This window comes from Heptranchias perlo, chromosome 7 (genome assembly GCF_035084215.1).
Source record: "Heptranchias perlo isolate sHepPer1 chromosome 7, sHepPer1.hap1, whole genome shotgun sequence".
Taxonomy (NCBI): Eukaryota; Metazoa; Chordata; class Chondrichthyes; order Hexanchiformes; family Hexanchidae; genus Heptranchias; species Heptranchias perlo.
In genome coordinates this window covers 4,423,074-4,444,788 of record NC_090331.1, presented here as the reverse complement: position 1 = coordinate 4,444,788, position 21,715 = coordinate 4,423,074, and the positions used below count along the sequence as shown (strand labels likewise).

The 21,715-nt window shown below is 51.6% G+C and overlaps 1 protein-coding gene across 1 annotated transcript; it reads left to right on the top strand.

Moving 5' to 3' along the window:
* Window positions 1–2,482: 2,482 nt before the first annotated feature.
* Window positions 2,483–20,042, top strand: tmbim1a (transmembrane BAX inhibitor motif containing 1a). Its single transcript, XM_067986958.1, has 8 exons — window positions 2,483–2,650; window positions 4,102–4,152; window positions 4,533–4,572; window positions 6,998–7,035; window positions 8,546–8,633; window positions 10,344–10,439; window positions 15,898–15,951; window positions 17,477–20,042. The coding sequence occupies exons 1-8, from the start codon at window positions 2,511–2,513 to the stop codon at window positions 17,618–17,620; spliced, it is 651 nt and encodes a 216-aa protein (XP_067843059.1). The 5' UTR covers window positions 2,483–2,510; the 3' UTR covers window positions 17,621–20,042.
* Window positions 20,043–21,715: the final 1,673 nt, after the last annotated feature.

Below are 21,715 nucleotides of genomic sequence, written 5' to 3'. Positions count from 1 at the left end.
TTCCCTAATACCTTTGGTTGCCAAAAAGCTATCTATCTCACATTTAAATTTAGCAATTGAGCTAGTATCAATTGCCGTTTGCGGAAGAGAGTTCCAAACTTCTACCACCCTTTGTATGTAGAAATGTTTTCTAATCTAACTCCTGAAAGGTCTGGCTCTAATTTTTAGACTGTGCCCCTACTCCTAAAATCCCAACCAACGGAAATAGTTTCTCTCAATCCACCCTATCCATTCCCCTTAATATCTTATAAACTTCGATCAGATCACCCTTAACCTTCGAAACTCGAGAGAATACAACCCCAATTTGTGTAATCTCTCCTCGTAACTTAACCCTTGAAGTCCGGGTATCATTCTAGTAAACCTACGCTGCACTCCCTCCAAGGCCAATATGTCCTTCCGAAGGTGCGGTGCCCAGAACTGCTCACAGTACTCCAGGTGCGGTCTAACCAGGTTTTGTATAGCTGCAGCATAACATCTGCCCCCTTGTACTCTAGTCCTTTAGATATAAAGGCCAGCATTCCATTTGCCTTCTTGATTATTTTCTGCACCTGTTCATGACACTTCAATGATCTGTGTACCTGAACCCCTAAGTCCTTTGGACATCCACTGTTTTTAACTTTTTACCATTTAGAAAGTACCTGTTCTATCCTTTTTTGATCCAAAGTGGATGACCTCACATTTGTCTACATTGAATTCCATTTGCCACAATTTTGCCCATTCACCTAATCTATCAATATCGCTTTGTAATTTTATGTTTTCATCCACACTGCTTACAATGCCACCAATCTTTGTGTCATCGGCAAACTTAGATATGAGACTTTCTGTGCCTTCATCTAAGTTGTTACATCCCAGAGTACTAAAGGAAGTGACCCTGGAAATAGTGGATGCATTGGTGATCATCTTCCAAAATTCTATAGACTCTGGAACAGTTCCTACTGATTGAGGGTGGCAAATGTAACCCCACTATTTAAAAAAGGAGGGAGAAAAAAACCAGGGAATTACGGACAGTTAGCCTAACATCAGTAGTGGGGAAAATGCTAGAGTCTATTATAAAAGATGTGATAACAGAACACTTGGAAGGCATTAACGGGATTGGACAAAGTCAGCATGGGTTATGAAAGGGAAATCATGCTTAACAAATCAACTGGAGTTTTTTGAGGATGTAACTGGTAGAATAGATAAGGGAGAACCAGTGGATGTGGTGTATTTGGATTTTCAGAGGCTTTTGATAAGGTCCCACACAAGAGGTTAGTGTGCAAAATTAAAGCACAGGGGATTGGGGGGAATATACTGGCATGGATTGAGAATTGGTTGACAGACAGGAAACAGAGAGTAGGAATAAACGGATCTTTTTCCAGGTGGCAGGCAGTGACTAGTGGGGTACCGCAGGGATCAGTGCTTGGGCCCCAGCTAGTCACAATATATATCAATGATTTGGATGAGGTAACTAAATGTAACATTTCCAAGTTTGCAGACGACGCAAAGCTGGGGTGGAATGTGAGCTGTGAGGAGGATGCAAAGAGGCTCCAATGTGATTCAGACAAGTTGGGTGAGTGGGCAAGAACATGGCAGATGCAGTATAACGTGGATAAATGTGAGGTTATCCACTTTGGTTGTAAAAACAGAAAGACAGATTATTATCTGGGTGGTGATAGATTGGGAAAAGGGAGGTGCAACGAGACTTGGGTGTCCTTGTACACCAGTCGCTGAAAGCGAGCATTCAGGTGCAGCAAGCAGTTAGGAAGGTGAATAGTAAGTTGGCGTTCATTGCAAGAGGATTTGAGTACAGGAGCAGGGATGTCTTACTGCAGTTATACAGGGCTTTGATGAGACCACATCTGGAGTATTGTGTGCAGTTTTGGTCTCCTTATCTGAGAAAGGATGTCCTTGCCATTGGAGGGAGCGCAACAAAGGTTTAACAGACTGATTCCTGGGATGGCAGGACTGATGTATGAGGAGAGATTGGGTCGACTAGGTCTATATTCACTCGAGTTTAGAAGAATGTGAGGTGATCTCATTGAAACATATAAAATTCTAACAGGACTAGACAGACTAGATGCAGGGAGGATGTTCCCGATGGCTGGGGAATCAGAACCAGGGGTCACAGTCTCAGGATACGGGGTATGCCATTTAGAACCGAGATGAGGAGAAATTTCTTCACTCAGATGGTGGTGAACCTGTGGAATTCTCTACCACAGAAGGCAGTGGAGGCCAAGTCATTAGATGTATTCAAGAAGGAGATAGATATATTTCTTAATGCTCAAGAGATCAAGGGAAATGGGGAAAAAGCGGGAACAGGGTACTGAGTTAGATGATCAGCCATGATCATTTTGAATGGCGGAACAGGCCCGAAGGCCGAATGGCCTACTCTTGCTCCTATTATCTATGATTCTATGAAGAAGGACACTTGGGTAGGATATTAAACCCTTTATCCTGGCAGTGTCTGAGCCTCCATCAGGGGAGAGGAGAAGAATTTGTATCTTTTAAAAACTAAAACTTTTTTTCCCGTTATGAGTAGTTTTAAAAATTGTGCATTTGCTTTGGCCGTGCTGAATGGTACGTTCTCTGAAGGTGACGGCCATTTGTTCTCTTGCAGTGCTCCCGTCCAGAAGTTCGTACGGGACAATTCTGCACTGTACTGGGCAGCATAGTAAGTACCAAGCCAGCTCAAATCGACCAGCTCTTACACAGCAACTTGTTTCATACTTTTCTTTTCAGTGAGTGGAAGTTCCATTTCCAGCAGAGAAGGAGGTTGTTTGGCCCATCGTGTCAGTGCTAGCTCTTCACTACAGTAATCCCAAACTAATCCCACTGCCCCACTCTCTCCCTATAGCTCTGTATCAATCCAAACCAATCCATCCACTGCCCCACTCTCTGCCCCATAACCCTGTATCAATCCCAAACTAATCCCACTGCCCCGCTCTCTCCCCACAGCCCTGTATCAATCCCAAACTAATCCACTGCCCCACTCTCACCCTATAGCCCTGTATCAATCCCAAACCAATCCCACTGCCCCGCTCTCTCCCCATTGCCCTGTATCAATCCCAAACTAATCCCACTGCCCCGCTCTCTCCCCATTGCCTGTATCAATCCCAAACTATTCCCGCTGCCCCACTCTCTCGATTTATTCCCGAGCTCTCTCGTTCCCACCGGCTGGCTGAGATGGACTGACCAAATGTGTATTTTTCTCGGCATGTGGGCGTCTCTGGCAAAGCCGGCGTTCATTGCCCGTCCCCCGTTGCCCTGAGAAGTTGGTGTGGGCCATGGAGGTTTGATACAACCGAGGGCATGCCTCAGTCCACTTCAGAGGGCAGTTGGTGTGGGACTGGAGTCACGTATAGGCCCAGACCGGGTAAGCTTGGCAGGTTTCCTTCTCTAAAGGACATTAGTGAACCATTGGTGGCCCTGCCTTCAACCATCTCGGTCCGAAGCTCTGGAACATAGGAACAGGAGGAGGCCGTTTTGGCCTGTTCCGCCATTCAGTTGGATCACGGCTGATCTGTATCCTAACTCCAATTACCCACCTTTGCTTCTCCGTCTCTCTACCTCTTTCCCCACCCGCCCCCCCCGGCCCTTTAAGACCCTCCTTAAAACCAAGCTTTTGGTCACCTGTCCTAATATCTCCTTATGTGGCTCGGTGTTAATCTTTGTTTGATAATCGCTCCTGTGAAACGCCTTGGAGACATGTTACTACGTTAAAGGCGCTATATAAGTGCAAGTTGTTGTGTATGAGTGCAAGTTGTTGTTGTGTATGAGTGCAAGTTGTTGTTGTGTATGAGTGCAAGTTGTTGTGTATAAGTGCGAGTTGTTGTTGTATATAAGTGCGAGTTGTTGTATATAAGTGTGAGTTGTTGTTGTATGTAAGTGCGAGTTGTTGTTGGTGCTCGATACTGACACCGAGTGTCCGAAATAAGAAGGGTTTTGATTTCCCCAGAACAGCCGTGGCAGTGAGTTGGAGCAGTGCCCGTGAATCTGGAGCGTGGGTTGGGGGGGAGGGGGGATTCTGTTTGAGCGGAATCTCGGGAGTTCCTAAACCCCACCCCCCCCACCGCCGCCCCAGCCTGTGACACTGACCAGTTTCCCGTTTTGTTTTTTTTCCAGCGGTGTGTTCATCGTGATCTATTTCGTCCTGATCTGCTGTGAAGGTCCCAGGTGAGTCCCCGCAATACTCCGCCACGCTGGCCTCTTCCTCAACGCACAGGGTCTCGTTCGTTGTTAAGCCGCCGCCCTCCTCCCCCCCCCCCCGGGATTCCCCCCTCAAGGTGCCGACTCGCACGGTTCAGAGGGCACCATCCGCTTCTCACGCGCGGGCTATTCGACTGTGGGAGGGGGGCAGTCGTCAGAGCACATTCCTGCCCAGTCAGCACCTCCCAGGAGAGCAGGTTGCACTTGGTGCAGTGTCCAGAAAATCATTATCGATCATAGAATCATACAGCATAGAAGGAGGCCATTCAGCCCATTGTACCTGTGTCGGCTCTCTGAAAGATCATTAATGCGTTTTTTTTCTATCCCCACGTCTCTGTTTTTTGCAGGAGGAAGTTTCCCTGGAATGTGATCCTCCTGGCTATTTTTGTAAGTGTTCTTTAAATTTCTTTATAATTTATCTTTTAATATCAGCCTCCCGTCTTCCCCACTGCAGCATCCAGCTTGTTCTGAAATGACTCGTGTCCCCACCCCAAACAGGCCAACTCCTCACAGCTGTGATCAACCTCTGTACAGAGAGATTTTCCCTGATGGCTTCCCTAACCTCGTCCATTACCCTGTCTCTTGCTGCCCTGGTGTATCAAAGTATCATTCTATCCTGTTAAATATTTTGTACTCTCCTATAAGGTCCCTCTGAGATGACTGCCTACCCCCACCTCCATAACATTGCCCGTCTCCGCCCCTGCCTCAGCCCATCTGTTGCTGAATCCCTCATCCATGCTTTGTTACCTCAACTATTCCAATCCTCTCCTGGCCGGACTCCCATCTTCCACCCTCCGTAAACTTCAGCTCATCCAAAACTCTGCTGGCCGTATCCTAACTCGCACCAAGTCCTGTTCACCCATCGACCTTATGCTCGTTGACCTACATTGGCTCCCAGTCTGGCAATGCCTCAATTTTAAAATTCTCATCCTTGTTTTCAAAATCCCTCCATGGTCTCTCCCTATCTCTGCAACCTCCTCCACTCCTAAAACCCTCCAAGATCAACTGCGCTGCTCCAATTCTGGCCTCTTGCGCATCCCCGATTTCCTTCGCTCCACCATTGGCGGCCGTGCCTTCAGCTCTGGAATTCCCTTTCTAATCCTCTCTACCTCTCTCTCCTCCTTTAAGATCCACTTAAAACCCACCTGGTTTCTGAGTCAGTAGGTTGTGGGTTTAAGTCCTACTCCAGAGACTTGAGCACAAAATCCAGGCTGACACTTCAGTGCAGTACTGAGGGAGCGCTGCACTGTCGGAGGGTCAGTACTGAGGGAGCGCTGCACTGTCGGAGGGTCAGTAATGAGGGAGCGCTGCACTGTCGGAGGGTCAGTACTGAGGGAGCGCTGCACTGTCAGAGGGGTAGTACTGAGGGAGTGCTGCACTGTCGGAGGGTCAGTACTGAGGGAGCGCTGCACTGTCGGAGGGTCAGTACTGAGGGAGCGCTGCACTGTCGGAGGGTCAGTACTGAGGGAGCGCTGCACTGTCGGAGGGTCAGGACTGAGGGAGCGCTGCATTGTCAGAGGGGTAGTACTGAGGGAGTGCTGCACTGTCGGAGGGTCAGTACTGAGGGAACGCTGCACTGTCGGAGGGTCAGTACTGAGGGAGCGCTGCACTGTCGGAGGGTCAGTACTGAGGGAGCGCTGCACTGTCGGAGGGTCAATACTGAGGGAGTGCTGCACTGTCGGAGGATCAGTGCTGAGGGAGCGCTGCACTGTCGGAGGGTCAGTACTGAGGGAGTGCTGCACTGTCGGAGGGTCAGTACTGAGGGAGCGCTGCACTGTCGGAGGGTCAGTACTGAGGGAGCGCTGCACTGTCGGAGGGTCAGTACTGAGGGAGCGCTGCACTGTCGGAGGGTCAGTACTGAGGGAGCGCTGCACTGTTGGAGGGTCAGTACTGAGGGAGCGCTGCACTGTCGGAGGGTCAGTACTGAGGGAGCGCTGCACTGTCGGAGGGTCAATACTGAGGGAGTGCTGCACTGTCGGAGGATCAGTGCTGAGGGAGCGCTGCACTGTCGGAGGGTCAGTACTGAGGGAGTGCTGCACTGTCGGAGGGTCAGTACTGAGGGAGCGCTGCACTGTCGGAGGGTCAGTACTGAGGGAGCGCTGCACTGTCGGAGGGTCAGTACTGAGGGAGCGCTGCACTGTCGGAGGGTCAGTACTGAGGGAGCGCTGCACTGTCGGAGGGTCAGTACTGAGGGAGCGCTGCACTGTCGGAGGGTCAGGACTGAGGGAGCGCTGCACTGTCGGAGGATCAGTACTGAGGGAGTGCTGCACTGTCGGAGGGTCAGGACTGAGGGAGTGTTGCACTGTCGGAGGGTCAGTACTGAGGGAGCGCTGCACTGTCGGAGGGTCAGTACTGAGGGAGTGCTGCACTGTCGGAGGGTCAGGACTGAGGGAGTGCTGCACTGTCGGAGGGTCAGTGCTGAGGGAGCGCTGCACTGTCGGAGGATCAGTGCTGAGGGAGCGCTGCACTGTCGGAGGGTCAGTACTGAGGGAGCGCTGGTTTCCTTTCCTAAAGGACATTAATGAACCAGTTGGGTTTTTACAACAATCCGACAGCTTCATGGTCACTTTTACTGAGACCGGCTTTTTATTTACTGATTTTTTTTTTAACTGAATTGAAATTCTCAAACTGCCATGGCGTGATTTGAACTCACCGTTCTACTGGATTACTAGTCCAGACCTCCGCAGGACGTGAAATCCACCTGAAGTGGGAATTGCTACAGTTAATCCCCTGTACACTACTGTACCCTTCACTGTACTGGCATCTGTGTTTTAGATTTTACTGAAATCTTATTTTCTTGTTTCTCGTGCAGACGCTGGCTATGTCGTATCTGACTGGAACAATTGCAAGGTATGTAAAGCTATTGTGTGCATGTGACAGCGTGTGCATGTGTGTGTGATGCCCTCCACAGTTGAATGTCCAGTTGACACTCCCTCTATAGGCTCACTTGCATGTTAAGTTTGCACGGAGCACTGCTAGCGAGTATAACCGTGCAGACGGCGACGATGTGGAGTGCCTAATTTTCCAATGCCCGATCTCCACTAAAGAGGCCGTACCCCAGGAGCCCCGACTCTCAAACTCACCCCTGCAGTCACTGGGAAGAGGAATCAGAGGCCCAGGGAATACAGTCAGTGGGAAGTGGAATCAGAGGCCCAGGGAATACACTCACTGGGAAGTGGAATCAGAGGCCCAGGGAATACAGTCACTGGGATGTGGTATCAGAGGCCCAGGGAATACAGTCACTGGGAAGTGGAATCAGAGGCCCAGGGAATACAGTCAGTGGGAAGAGGAATCAGAGGCCCAGGGAATACAGTCACTGGGAAGTGGTATCAGAGGCCCAGGGAATACAGTCACTGGGATATGGTATCAGAGGCCTGTGGAGACCTACCCAGCTGGGAGGGGAGGGGAGGGGAGAGAACAGGAGGAAATAACCAGTGATTTAAATATCTGGTCCGTGGGTCCCCGTGAAGAACAAAGGTGCGAGACTGGGTCCTCCCATCGCTGTCACCGACTTTATTCATTTGAAATTTTTCGTGCGGCTCCTGAAACGATCTGGTTTCACGAATCCAATTTGCTGAAGATTATTAAATGTCAAATCTTCTTGCAGCGTCCGAACATACGAAAAATGAGGGGCAGGAAAAGACCGACTGGTCCTTCCGGCCTGTCTCACACGATCGTGATGCCTTGTGCAGTACATGGAGAGACTGGAGAAGCTGGGATTGTTCCCCTCAGAGCAGAGGAGGTTAAGGGGAGATTTGATTGAGGTGTTCAAAATCATGAGGGGTTTTGACAGAGTAAATAAGGAGAAACTGTTTCCAGTGGCAGGAGGGTCGGTAACCAGAGGTCACAGATTTAAGGTGATCGGCAAAAGAGCCAGAGGGGAGATGAGGAAACATTTTTTTTGTGCAGCGAGTTGTTATGATCTGGAATGCGCTGCCTGAAAGGGTGGTGGAAGCAGATTCAATAATAACTTTCAAAAGGGAATTAGATAAATACTTGAAAAGGAAAAAATTTTCAGGGCTGTGGGGCTAGAGCAAGGGAGTGGGACTAATGGGATAGCTCTTTCAAAGAGCCGGCACAGGCACGATGGGCTGAATGGCCTCTTTCTGTGCTGAATGATTCTATGATACAGACACTCCCCACCCAGAGCCATGCAATCTCCTGGGAGAGGAGCTAAACCCTGGCCAATTAAGGGAGGGGGCAAAAAACCTGTAAAATTCCTCTCCGACCCCCTTAGGCGATCGGAACTATTCCCGGAGACCACCTTTGCCCCGGTTGACCTCAGCTGGAGCTCTGTGATTGGGTCTGTGACAGGCCCCCAGCTCAGTGGGTGGATAACCTTTGGCTCTTCTCTCCTCAGTTACTACAGCACCAAGTCCGTGTTTCTATGCCTCGGGATCACCGCCTTGGTGTGTCTCTGTGTCACCATCTTCTGCTTCCAGACCAAGGTAAGAGGACCCAGGGGTGCTGGACGGTCCCCGAGGCCAAGCTCAGCCCTGCCCGGTGTTACCTGGGGGTCTACAGTCTTGTGCTGCAAAGCTTGGTCACTTTGTGTTGCTCCTGCAGTGAGGTGTCTGGTAAAGGCAGCTGATGAACTGAACTTTACGGACCAGGGTGGTCCCGGGTTCAGCCCCCAGTCCTTCCTAAGTCGACTGACCTGAGCCAGGCCGGCAGCATTATCGGCTTGAGTGCCCCGACGCTTGGGATCGAGGGAGAGTGGGGGCGAGGAGAGGATTCAGCCAGGCTTCCCGCTCCTGATCACTGTGCTGGACACGGAGGAGTGCGTCGGGGGCGTACGGTGGGGGGGAGTGCATGGGGGGCGTGGGAGGGGGGGATTGGGTCGGGGGCGTACGGGGGGGACTGCGTCGGGGGCGTACGGTGGGGAGTGCGTCGGGGGCGTACGGGGGGGAGTGCGTCGGGGGCGTACGGGGGGGGAGTGCGTCGGGGGCGTACGGGGGGGAGTGCGTCGGGGGCGTACGGGGGGGAGTGCGTCGGGGGCGTACGGGGGGGAGTGCGTCGGGGGCGTACGGGGGGGGAGTGCGTCGGGGGCGTACGGGGGGAGTGCGTCGGGGTCGTACGGGGGGGGAGTGCGTCGGGGGCGTACGGGGAGGATTGCGTCGGGGGGGAGTGCGTCGGGGGCGTACGGGGAGGATTGCGTCGGGGGCGTACGGGGGGGAGTGCGTCGGGGGCGTACGGGGGGGATTGCGTCGGGGGCCTACGGGGGGGAGTGCGTCGGGGGCGTACGGGGGGGAGTGCGTCGGGGGCGTATGGGGAGGATTGCGTCGGGGGGGAGTGCGTCGGGGGCGTACGGGGGGGATTGCGTCGGGGGCGTACGGGGGGGAGTGCGTCGGGGGCGTACGGGGGGGAGTGCGTCGGGGGCGTACGGGGAGGATTGCGTCGGGAGCGTACGGGGGGGAGTGCGTCGGGGGCGTACGGGGGGGATTGGGTCGGGGGCGTACGGGGGGGATTGGGTCGGGGGCGTACGGGGAGGATTGCGTCGGGGGCGTACGGGGGGGAGTGCGTCGGGGGCGTACGGGGGGGATTGCGTCGGGGGCGTACGGGGGGGATTGCGTCGGGGGCGTACGGGGGGGAGTGCGTCGGGGGCGTACGGGGAGGATTGCGTCGGGGGCGTACGGGGGGGAGTGCGTCGGGGGCGTACGGGGGGGGAGTGCGTCGGGGGCGTACGGTGGGGGGAGTGTGACGGGGGGGAGTGCGTCGGGGGCGTACGGGGGGGATTGGGTCGGGGGCGTACGGGGGGGATTGGGTCGGGGGCGTACGGGAGGGATTGGGTCGGGGGCGTACGGGGAGAATTGCGTCGGGGGCGTACGGGGGGGATTGGGTCGGGGGCGTACGGGGGGGATTGGGTCGGGGGCGTACGGGAGGGATTGGGTCGGGGGCGTACGGGAGGGATTGGGTCGGGGGCGTACGGGGGGGATTGGGTCGGGGGCGTACGGGGGGGATTGGGTCGGGGGCGTACGGGGGGGATTGGGTCGGGGGCGTACGGGAGGGATTGGGTCGGGGGCGTACGGGGAGGATTGCGTCGGGGGCGTACGGGGGGGATTGGGTCGGGGGCATACGGGGAGGATTGCGTCGGGGGCGTACGGGGGGGATTGGGTCGGGGGCGTACGGGGGATTAACTGCAGCAATTCCCACTTCAGGTGGATTTCACGTCCTGCGGAGGTCTGTTCTGCGCCCTGGGGATCGGCCTTTTTGTCTCGGGGATTGTCGTCACAATCGTTCTCTCCTTCAAATACGTAAGTAAATCTCAACATTCTCACCAACAAAGTGAGAACCGAAATACAAGGAAATGTTTGGGCGTGAGACGGAGACAGGGAGAGAGTCAGACAGACAGACAGAGCATGGGAATGTCTATGGATGTTATTTATATGAACTCGAGAAGGCATTCGATAAAGTCCCTCATAAGAGACTGTTAGCTAAAGTAGAAGCTCATGGAATTGAGGGCAAATTATTGACCTGGTTAGGAAATTGGCCGAGCGGCAGGAGACAGAGAGTCGGGATAATGGGCAGGTGCTCACATTGGCAGGATGTGACTAGTGGTGTCCCACGGGGATCTGTGTACAACTATTCACTGTATTTATTAACGACTTAGTTGACAGAATAGAGAGCCACATATCCAAGTTTGCCAATGACACAAAGATAGGCATGACGTGGAGATGCAGGTGATGGACTGGGGTTGACAAATGTAAACAATTTTACAACACCAAGTTATAGTCCAACAATTTTATTTGAAAATCACAAGCTTTCGGAGGCTTCCTCCTTCCTCAGGTGAATGTGGAAATCCTTGAACGTTTCGCATTTATATTCAGAGAACAATACCTGGTGATTACAGATAATCTTTCCAACTGCCCGTTGTCAAGGCAATCAAAGTGTTCAGACAGAGAGGTGTTACCTACAGCACCACCGAATATACAAACGGCCAGAACACAAAACAGAGAGAGAGAGAGAGAGAGGGAGAAACATCCGAAAGGAAGAGAAAGACAGAAAATGACCCGTTGTATTAAAAACAGATAACTTTTATTCGCTGGTGGGGTTATGTGTAGCGTGACATGAACCCAAGATCCCGGTTGAGGCCATCCTCATGGGTGCGGAACTTGGCTATCAATTTCTGCTCGGCGATTTTGCGTTGTCGTGTGTCTCGAAGGCCGCCTTGGAGTACGCTTACCCGAAGATTGGTGGCTGAATGTCCTTGACTGCTGAAGTGTTCCCCGACTGGGAGGGAACCCTCCTGTCTGGCGATTGTTGCGCGGTGTCCGTTCATCCATTGTCGCAGTGTCTGCATGGTCTCGCCAATGTACCATGCTCCGGGGCATCCTTTCCTGCAACGTATGAGGTAGACAACGTTGGCCGAGTCACAGGAGTATGAACCATGCACCTGGTGGGTGGTGTCCTCTCGTGTGATGGTGGTATCTGTGTCGATGATCTGGCATGTCTTGCAGAGGTTGCCGTGGCAGGGTTGTGTGGTGTCGTGGACGCTGTTCTCCTGAAAGCAGGGTAATTTGCTGCGAACGATGGTCTGTTTGAGGTTGGGTGGCTGTTTGAAGGCGAGTAGTGGAGGTGTGGGGATGGCCTTAGCGAGGTGTTCGTCGTCATCGATGACATGTTGAAGGCTGCGGAGAACATGGCGTAGTTTCTCCGCTCCAGGGAAGTACTGGACGACGAAGGGTACTCTGTTGGTTGCGTCCCGTGTTAGTCTTCTGAGGAGGTCTATGCGATTTTTCGCTGTGGCCCGTCGGAACTGTCGATCGACGAGTCGAGCGTCATATCCCGTTCTTACGAGGGCGTCTTTCAGCGTCTGTAGGTGTCCATCGCGTTCCTCCTCGTCTGAGCAGATCCTGTGTATTCGCAGGGCCTGTCCATAGGGGATGGCCTCATTGACGTGGTTAGGGTGGAAGCTGGTAAAGTGGAGCATCATGAGGTTGTCCGTGGGCTTGCGGTAGAGTGAGGTGCTGAGGTGCCCGTCTTTGATGGAGATTCGTGTGTCCAAGAAAGAAACCGATTCTGAGGAGTAGTCCATGGTGAGCTTGATGGTGGGATGGAACTTGTTGATGTTATCGTGTAGTCTCTTCAGTGATTCTTCGCCGTGGGTCCATAGAAAGAAAATGTCGACGATGTATCTGGTGTATAGCATTGGTTGGAGGTCCTGTGCAGTGAAGAAGTCCTGCTCGAACTTGTGCATGAAAATGTTGGCATATTGGGGTGCGAATTTGGTCCCCATGGCTGTTCCGTGTGTTTGGGTAAAGAACTGGTTATCGAAGGTGAAGACATTGTGATCCAGGATGAAGCGGATGAGTTGTAGGATGGCGTCTGGAGATTGGCTGTTGTTGGTGTTGAGTATTGATGCTGTTGCAGCGATGCCGTCATCGTGGGGGATACTGGTGTCGAGTGCCGAGACGTCCATCGTGGTGAGAAGTGTTCCTGGTTCAACTGGTCCCACCATCAAGCTCACCATGGACTACTCCTCAGAATCGGTTTCTTTCTTGGACACACGAATCTCCATCAAAGACGGGCACCTCAGCACCTCACTCTACCGCAAGCCCACGGACAACCTCACGATGCTCCATTTTTCCAGCTTCCACCCTAACCACGTCAAAGAGGCCATCCCCTATGGACAGGCCCGCGAATACACACGATCTGCTCAGACGAGGAGGAACGCGATGGACACCTACAGACGCTGAAAGACGCCCTAGTAAGAACGGGATATGACGCTCGACTCGTCGATCGACAGTTCCGACGGGCCACAGCGAAAAATCGCATAGACCTCCTCAGAAGACTAACACGGGACGCAACCAACAGAGTACCCTTTGTCGTCCAGTACTTCCCCGGAGCGGAGAAACTACGCCATGTTCTCCGCAGCCTTCAACATGTCATCGATGACGACGAACACCTCGCTAAGGCCATCCCCACACCTCCACTACTCGCCTTCAAACAGCCACCCAACCTCAAACAGACCATCGTTCGCAGCAAATTACCTAGCTTTCAGGAGAACAGCGTCCACGACACCACACAACCCTGCCACGGCAACCTCTGCAAGACATGCCAGATCATCGACACAGATACCACCATCACACGAGAGGACACCACCCACCAGGTGCATGGTTCATACTCCTGTGACTCGGCCAACGTTGTCTACCTCATACGTTGCAGGAAAGGATGCCCCGGAGCATGGTACATTGGCGAGACCATGCAGACACTGCGACAATGGATGAACGGACACCGCGCAACAATCGCCAGACAGGAGGGTTCCCTCCCAGTCGGGGAACACTTCAGCAGTCAAGGACATTCAGCCACCAATCTTCGGGTAAGCGTACTCCAAGGCGGCCTTCGAGACACATGACAACGCAAAATCGCCGAGCAGAAATTGATAGCCAAGTTCCGCACCCATGAGGATGGCCTCAACCGGGATCTTGGGTTCATGTCACGCTACACATAACCCCACCAGCGAATAAAAGTTATCTGTTTTTAATACAACGGGTCATTTTCTGTCTTTCTCTTCCTTTCGGATGTTTCTCCCTCCCTCTCTCTCTCTCTCTCTGTTTTGTGTTCTGGCCGTTTGTATATTCGGTGGTGCTGTAGGTAACACCTCTCTGTCTGAACACTTTGATTGCCTTGACAACGGGCAGTTGGAATGATTATCTGTAATCACCAGGTATTGTTCTCTGAATATAAATGCGAAACGTTCAAGGATTTCCTGACATTCACCTGACGAAGGAGGAAGCCTCCGAAAGCTTGTGATTTTCAAATAAAATTGTTGGACTATAACTTGGTGTTGTAAGATTGTTTACAAAGAAAGGCAGCATTGTAAGCAGTGCAGATAGAAGCATAAAATTACAGAGATATTAATACATTAAGTGAATGGGCAAAACTGTGACAAATGGATTTCAATGTAGGCAAGTGTGAGGTCATCCACTTTGAACCTAAAAAGGATAGAACAGGGTACTTTCTAAATGGTGAAAAGCTCGAAACAGTGGATGTCCAAAGGGACCTAGGGGTTCAGGTACATAGATCATTGAAGTGTCATGGACAGGTGCAGAAAATAATCAAAAAGGCTAATGGAATGCTGGCCTTTATATCTAGAGGACTGGAGTACAAGGGGGCAGAAGTTATGCCACAGCTATACAAAACCCTGGTTAGACCGCACCTGGAGTACTGTGTTCAGTTCTGGGCACCGCACCTTGGGAAGGATATATTGGCCTTGGAGGGAGTGCAGCGTAGATTTACTAGAATGATACCCGGACACCTAGAGTTAAATTACGAGGCGAGATTATACAAACTAGGGTTGTATTCCTGGAATTTAGAAGATTGAGGGGTGATTTGATTGAAGTTTTCAAGATATTAAGGGGAACTGATAGGGCAGATAGAGAGAAACTATTTCCATTGGTTGGGAGTCCAGGACTGGGGGACGTAACCTGAAAATTAGAGCCAGGACTTTCAGGAGTGAAGTTAGGAAACACTTCTACACACAAAGGGTGGTAGAAGTTTGGAACTCTCTTCCGCAAACGGCAGTTGATTCTAGCTCAATTGTTAATTTTAAATCTAAGAGTGATAGATTTTTGTTAACCAAAAGGTATTAAGGGATATGGGGCTAAGGCCCATACGGAGTTAGGTCACAGATCAGCCATGATATCATTGAATGGCGGAACAGGCTCGAGGGGTAAATGACCTACTCCTGTTCCTAAGTTTCTAGAGACAGACACAGGCCGACAGAGACCGCTAGAAAGGACGAGAGACATGTTCAGTGGACACTGCAAATGCGCAAATTTGTGAGCACAGGGGAGCAGGGCAGAAACCGAGCCCGTTAAAAGCTCTCCTCGTGGCAACCTGCTGAGAGGGTTGTCTCCCCCCTGGTACGGGCAGTGGGTAAGAGCAGCTCGTGGCCCTCCTGGGCTGTACAGACATTCCATCCCTGTTTGTGCCGAGGGAGCTGATGAGATGCCACGGTTGGCCTCAGTGCCCTTGGCCAAGGGACCCCCCCCCCACCGGACGTGATCGCTGCCCGGTGACCGTCCCCGCCCCCACACCAGGGCGATGGAACGTCGGGCGAGGACGGGATTGGGCTTGGCCTCAGTGCCGTCCGTAGTCGAACCGCTGCTTCCCCGTCGCACGTTGAGATTGGCCGTGTGCGGGTCAGGTGCCAGACAGAGAGAGCCTGCTGCCTGTGAAATTGATCCCCCCTCCCAGTAACGGTCAGCTCCTGCGGGGAGAGGAGAGTGATGGAAGCAACTGAAGAGTGAAAACAGCCAAAGGAGAGAAGGACTGGGCAGGACAGGAGTTCACCTATTTACTCCCCTTTGGGAAGGGTTTGAATCCCCAACCGCCTGATTTTTTAAAAAAAAAATTCATTCATGGGATGTGGGCGTCGCTGGCGAGGCCGGCATTTATTGCCCATCCCTAATTGCCCTCGAGAAGGTGGTGGTGAGCCGCCTTCTTGAACCGCTGCAGTCCGTGTGGTGAAGGTTCTCCCACAGTGCTGTTAGGAAGGGAGTTCCAGGATTTTGACCCAGCGACGATGTAGGAACGGCGATATATTTCCAAGTCAGGATGGTGTGTGACTTGGAGGGGAACGTGCAGGTGGTGTTGTTCCCATGTGCCTGCTGCCCTTGTCCTTCTAGGTGGTAGAGGTCGCGGGTTTGGGAGGTGCTGTCGAAGAAGATTGAATGCAGTGAATAACACCATGTATTTGTGTTCCGGCAGATTCCATGGCTTCACATGTTGTATTCTGCGATCGCAGCGATTGTATTTACTCTGGTGAGTGACACATCCTCCTATTGTCGAGCATTGCCCAGGCCTTTCTCAGGCTGATGTTCGAGGCTGGCGTCTGTGTGTGTGTCTCCCCCTCTCTCTCGGAGCTCCCTGCCAGTACCCTATCTCTGTAACCTCCTCCGGCCCTACAACCCTCCGAGATCTCTGCGCTCCTCCAACTCTGGCCTCTTGCGCATCCCCAATTTTAATCGCTCCACCATTGGCGGCCGTGCCTTCAGCTGCCTCGGCCCTAAGCTCTGGAACTCCCTCGCTAAACCTCTCCACCTCTCTCCTCCGTTAAGACACTCCTTAAAATCTACCTCTTTGGCCAAGCTTGTGGTCACCTGTCCTAATATCGCCTTATGTAGCTTGGTGTCAATGTTTAATTGATAATCGCTCCTGTGAAGCGCCTTGGCACTATTTTGAAGAAGAGTAGAGGAGTTTTTCCTCAGTGTCCTGGGGCCAATATTAATCCCTCAACCAACATCACCAAAACAGATGATCTGGTCATCATCACATTGCTGTTTGTGGGATCTTGCTGTGTGCAAATTGGCAGCCGCGTTTCCTACATTACAACAGTGACTACACTTCAAAGGTACTTCATTGGTTGTAAAGAGCTTTGGGACGTCCCGAGTTGGGGAACGATGCTGTAGAAATGCAAGTTCTTTCTTTCTAAAAGGTTTTAAAATAAACCAATCCACATGCGCCTCATGCTGTGGAGGCACCAATTATTTAGTTTACAAAAGTGATGAATTTTCAGCATTGGCAAAGGAATCCACTGAACTGGATTAGTGATCCACTTCCTCCCCGCGCCCCACCACCCAGCCCGACCCCCGACCCCCGACCCCCGACCCTCAATCCTCTGGTGCCCACTTTTAGAACAGGAAAAGTTGCGATTCTGACCAGCTCCCTCGGAGTTCACAGTGGCTCATTCCCACCCACTGCTCGTGGATCTGAGCATAATCAGTATTCCTCAGTCTAGAGTAGATACAGAGTGAAGCTCCCTCTACACTGTCCCATCAAACACTCCCGGGGCAGGTACAGCACGGGTTAGATACAGAGTAAAGCTCCCTCTACACTGTCCCATCAAACACTCCCAGGGCAGGTACAGCACGGGTTAGATACAGAGTGAAGCTCCCTCTACACTGTCCCATCAAACACTCCCAGGGACAGGTACAGCACGGGTTAGATACAGAGTAAAGCTCCCTCTACACTGTCCCATCAGTGTAACTTAACCCAATCTTAGAAGAACAACTCCTAACTTACTAGTGTGACATTGCCATCGTGTTTAGTCTGAGGGCTGCCACCAATAGAGTGACAGATCAGACTGGACCCAGTCTGCATTTACTAACTTTCCATCCAGCGGAAAGAGAGGGAATTTTTGGTCCCCCTCCCCCATCTTAACAAAAGGTGGGTTTCTTCGCGCTGCTTCTCTCTGTTTGCCACCACTGCGACCCTGGCCGTCCGTTCCAGGCACCCCCCACCCTCCTACCCACACCATCCATTAACCGTCTCTCTCTCTTCCTCCTAGTTCTTGGCCTTTGATACTCAGCTAATCTTGGGGAACAGACGGCATTCCATCAGCCCGGAGGAGTACGTCTACGGGGCGCTGAAACTCTACACAGACATCGTGCAAATCTTCATCAACCTTCTCCAGCTGTTCGGCTCCAGATAAGGGCGCAGGGCATGCAGTCTGTTACAGGCGCCTCTCCTCCGCCCTTTCCCCTCTCTTCTTTTCTCGTGTAAAATAATCTCGCGCTGTTAGGAGGAAAAAATGACTTCCAACGCAATCGGAATTGTCGATGCAGCCCCAGTGCTCTCAGTATCTGTCTACCTCCCCCTCTCCCTACCTCACTACGCTCCAGAAGAAACAGGACAGAAGACAGAGAAATGCTGGAAAACACTCAGCAGGTCGGGCAGCATCTGTGGAGAGAGAGCGACAGAGTTAACGTTTGAGGCCGGCGACCTTCCGTCGGAACTGGAAGAAGTTAGAGACTTCACAGTTTTTAAATAAGTGCAGAGCCAGGGGAGAAAGGGAGGAAAGAACAAAGGGGAGAGGTCTGTGATAGGGCGAAGGGGCATCGACCTGAATCGTTAGCTCCGTTTCTCTCTCCACAGGTGCTGCCTGACCTGCTGAGCATTTCCAGCATTTTCTGTTCTCATTTCAGATTTCCAGCATCCGCAGCGTTTTGCTTTTGAAAAGAAATGAATTGTTTGAGGGGCTGTCGAAACCCCACGACGCACTGGGTCGCATAAATCCAGTGCCTGCACCTTCCTTACCCCCTCGTGCTGTTCCTCTGTCCCCTGCCCCGAGGACCCCCTACAGTTCGATGGCATTCCTCAGACCGTGTGGGCCGTGGGTGAGGTGATGTCAGTGGGGATATCTACACAGAATGCAATCCTTCCCCCCCCCCCCAATTTTATTACAAATCCCACCCACACGGCCTGTTTTTGGAAACTGTTTCCAGTGGCAGGAGGGTCGGTAACCAGAGGACGCGGATTTAAGGTGATCGGCAAAAGGACCAGAGGGGGAGATGAGGAGAAATGTTTTTACGCAGCGAGCTGTGATGATCTGGAATGCGCTGCCTGAAAGGGCGGTGGAAGCAGATTCAATATCCAATTCCCTTTTGAAAGTTATTAAATACTTGAAAAGGAAAGGTTTGCAGGGCTATGGGGAAAGAGCAGGGGGGGGGAGTGGGACTAATTGGATAGCTCTTTCAAAGAGCCGGCACAGGCACGAGGGGCCGAATGGCCTCCCTCTGTGACGTATGATTCTGCGATTGTTTTGCCCGGGTAACTGGTTACAGAAGCTGCCTTAAAGTGACACGCTGTGTTACCAGGAAGCAGCTCCTTCCCCCTCCCCAACTCCCAGATCAGTCCGAGTGATTCTCCGACTGCTGGGATCACAGGTCGGAGTTCCAATCCCACAGCTGACCATTTTGGCAACTTTGCCTGATCATTTTTTTTTTGCATCGCGCTGACCCGTTACGTGGAAATGGCAGACTCTTGGGCCAGAGCGGAGGAGGGGGGAGGCGGCGAGAGAGAGCGAGGCTGTCTCCCGTATTCCCTTCCCCTCCCCTCCCCCAGCCCCCCCCCCACCCAGGCCTTTCACCGAACACCATCGAACATGATCCCAGAGTAGTCTTGACACGGTGACAATGACACAGCAAGAGGGAGAGATGTGGAGGGAGCAAGTCTCAGTGACCCGTAGAGATTGGGTGACGAGTCTCTAACCTCCCGATCAATCCAATTGACCTACAGGCTGTACAGTTTAAAGGTTAACAATATATCCAGCTTGCTCCCACTAGTAACTTTCAGTACAACTCCTGCTTACTGTTACACGTACTCCTGCCTCACCGATAGATGTTTAACTCAATGTGGTTTCTATCATTTGCATCTAAATAACAGAACCTGCTTGAAGCTTTGACGTCAGAAGAGATTAACCTTCTGTGTGTTTTTTTCCCATTGTTCTGTTTAGTACAGAATAACTCTTCATAGGAACAGGGGGAGGCCATTCAGCCCCTCGAGCCTGTTACATAGGAACAGGAGGAGGCCATTCAGCCCCTCGAGCCTGTTCCGCCATTCAGTCCGATCGTGGCTGATCTGTACCTCAGCCCCATTTTCCCGCCTTTGCTCCACATCCCTCGATACTCTGACCCAACAACAATCTATCGATCTCAGTCATGAAAATTTCAATTGACCCCCAGCAACCGCAGCCTTTTTTGGGGGGGGGGGGGAGGGAGAAGAGTTCCAGATTTCCACTCCCCTTTGTGTGAAGAAGTGATTCCTGACATCACCCCTGAACGGCCTGGCTCTAATTTTAAGGTTCTGCCCCCTTGTTCTGGACTCCCCCCACCAGAGGAAATAGTTTCTCTCTATCGACCCTATCAAATCCCTTTAATCATTTTAAACACCTCGATTAGATCACCCCTTAATCTGCTATACTCAAACAGCTGCTCTGTGTTATTCTGTAAGTGTTTATTGGTAAGTGTTGACTGTTACTGCTTCACTATTTTATTTACCTGCTGGATGTTTTCAAGGCAAGTTACAGCACCTGTAATCTGTATAATACTGTATTAAAATGCTTTTGAATATAAGTTGCAGTGGATGTATGATTGAAATTTTAAAAATGCTTGATTTACACAGCAGCTGAATGTTTTTCTAATTAGTTCTCAGGATGTGGGCATCGCTGGCGAGGCCAGCATTTATTGCCCATCCCTAATTGCCCCTTGAGAAGGTGGTGGTGAGCCGCCTTCTTGAACCACTGCAGTCCGTGTGGTGAAGGTTCTCCCACAGTGCTGTTAGGAAGGGAGTTCCAGGATTTTGACCCAGTGACGATGAAGGAACGGCGATATATTTCCAAGTCGGGATGGTGTGTGACTTGGAGGGGAACGTGCAGGTGGTGTTGTTCCCATGTGCCTGCTGCTCTTGTCCTTCTAGATGGTAGAGGTCGTGGGTTTGGGAGGTGCTGTCGAAGAAGCCTTGGCGAGTTGCTGCAGTGCATCCTGTGGATGGTCCACACTGCAGCCACAGTGCGCCGGTGGGGGAGGGAGTGGGTGTTTAAGCTAATCAGCATCTGAAAGAGGGAAGGGTTAACGTCTCAGATGGAGGTCCTTCTACAGAGCTGGGACAGTCGGGCAGGAGAAGCATCTTTACAAGGTTAACGAGGACAACAAAGGACATGCATAAAAGTAAATTTTCCCCCTCCTGCTGATGGTGCTGCCTCTTGCTGGGATACGGGTTCGACAGGCTCCGATGCCACTCTGGTCCCTTGACCCAAGTGACCATTCTTCACTTGTGAGTCCAGACAATGAGCGGTAGTGGACTATTCGACCATGTGGGGAACCACAGCCATGTCCCTGTTCTCCCCTTCAACTCCCCTGGCTGTGATCAGTGATGGCACCTGGGACCTCCTGGTCTGTAGATGTCTGCCTTAAAAGGGAAGGTAAGATTTAGGGGGAGTATGTGTGTCATGGAATAATCCCGTGGGAAACAGGAAGTAAATTCAAAAGTAACCTTAAGAAACAATATTTCAGTCAGCGACAGGTCAATCTATGGAACAGGCTCCCTGTGGAGACGATGGATTCAGTTAGCGTTCGTTTATTAAGAAAATTCTTTCAGAAAACCAACATTTTGGGATCCAGTATATGAGTAATTTGAGACCTGACGTGTGGCGAGTGTAACAGGCTCGGGAGGAACAGGTGACTTTAGACCTCTGGTTCCCAAAGCTCTCCGCCACTGGGGGTTTTCCTCGCCTCATGTCTGGGTCTGTCGGAGACTCAGTGATAGAGATTGATGGCAATGATTAGCCAATAACTCCATTATCGTTGTATCATGGGACGGCCAGGATGGTAAAAGATGAACTAGATGGACTTGGCCTTTCTTCGTCCAGCAATTGCTCTGTTTGAAATATGGACTGGCCTGAGAGAAAACGTGTGCTCTCCATCACTGAGATGAAACGAAAGAGTTACTTTGTTAAACAAATTTCTTTCCCCTGGGCTCTAAGAACGAGGAAGCTGGCTAAATCCAGGGACCAGGATTTTACCTTCCAAAGAAAGAAAGACTTTCATTTATATAGAACCTTTCACAACCTCAGGATGTCCCAAAGCGCTTTACAGCTAATGAAGTACTTTTTTTTGAAGTGTAGTCACTGTTGTAATGTAGGAAATGTGGCAGCCAATTTGCGCACAGCAAGATCCCACAAACAGCAATGTGATAAAGATCAGATAATCTGTTTTAGTGATGTTGGTTGAGGGATAAATATTGGCCC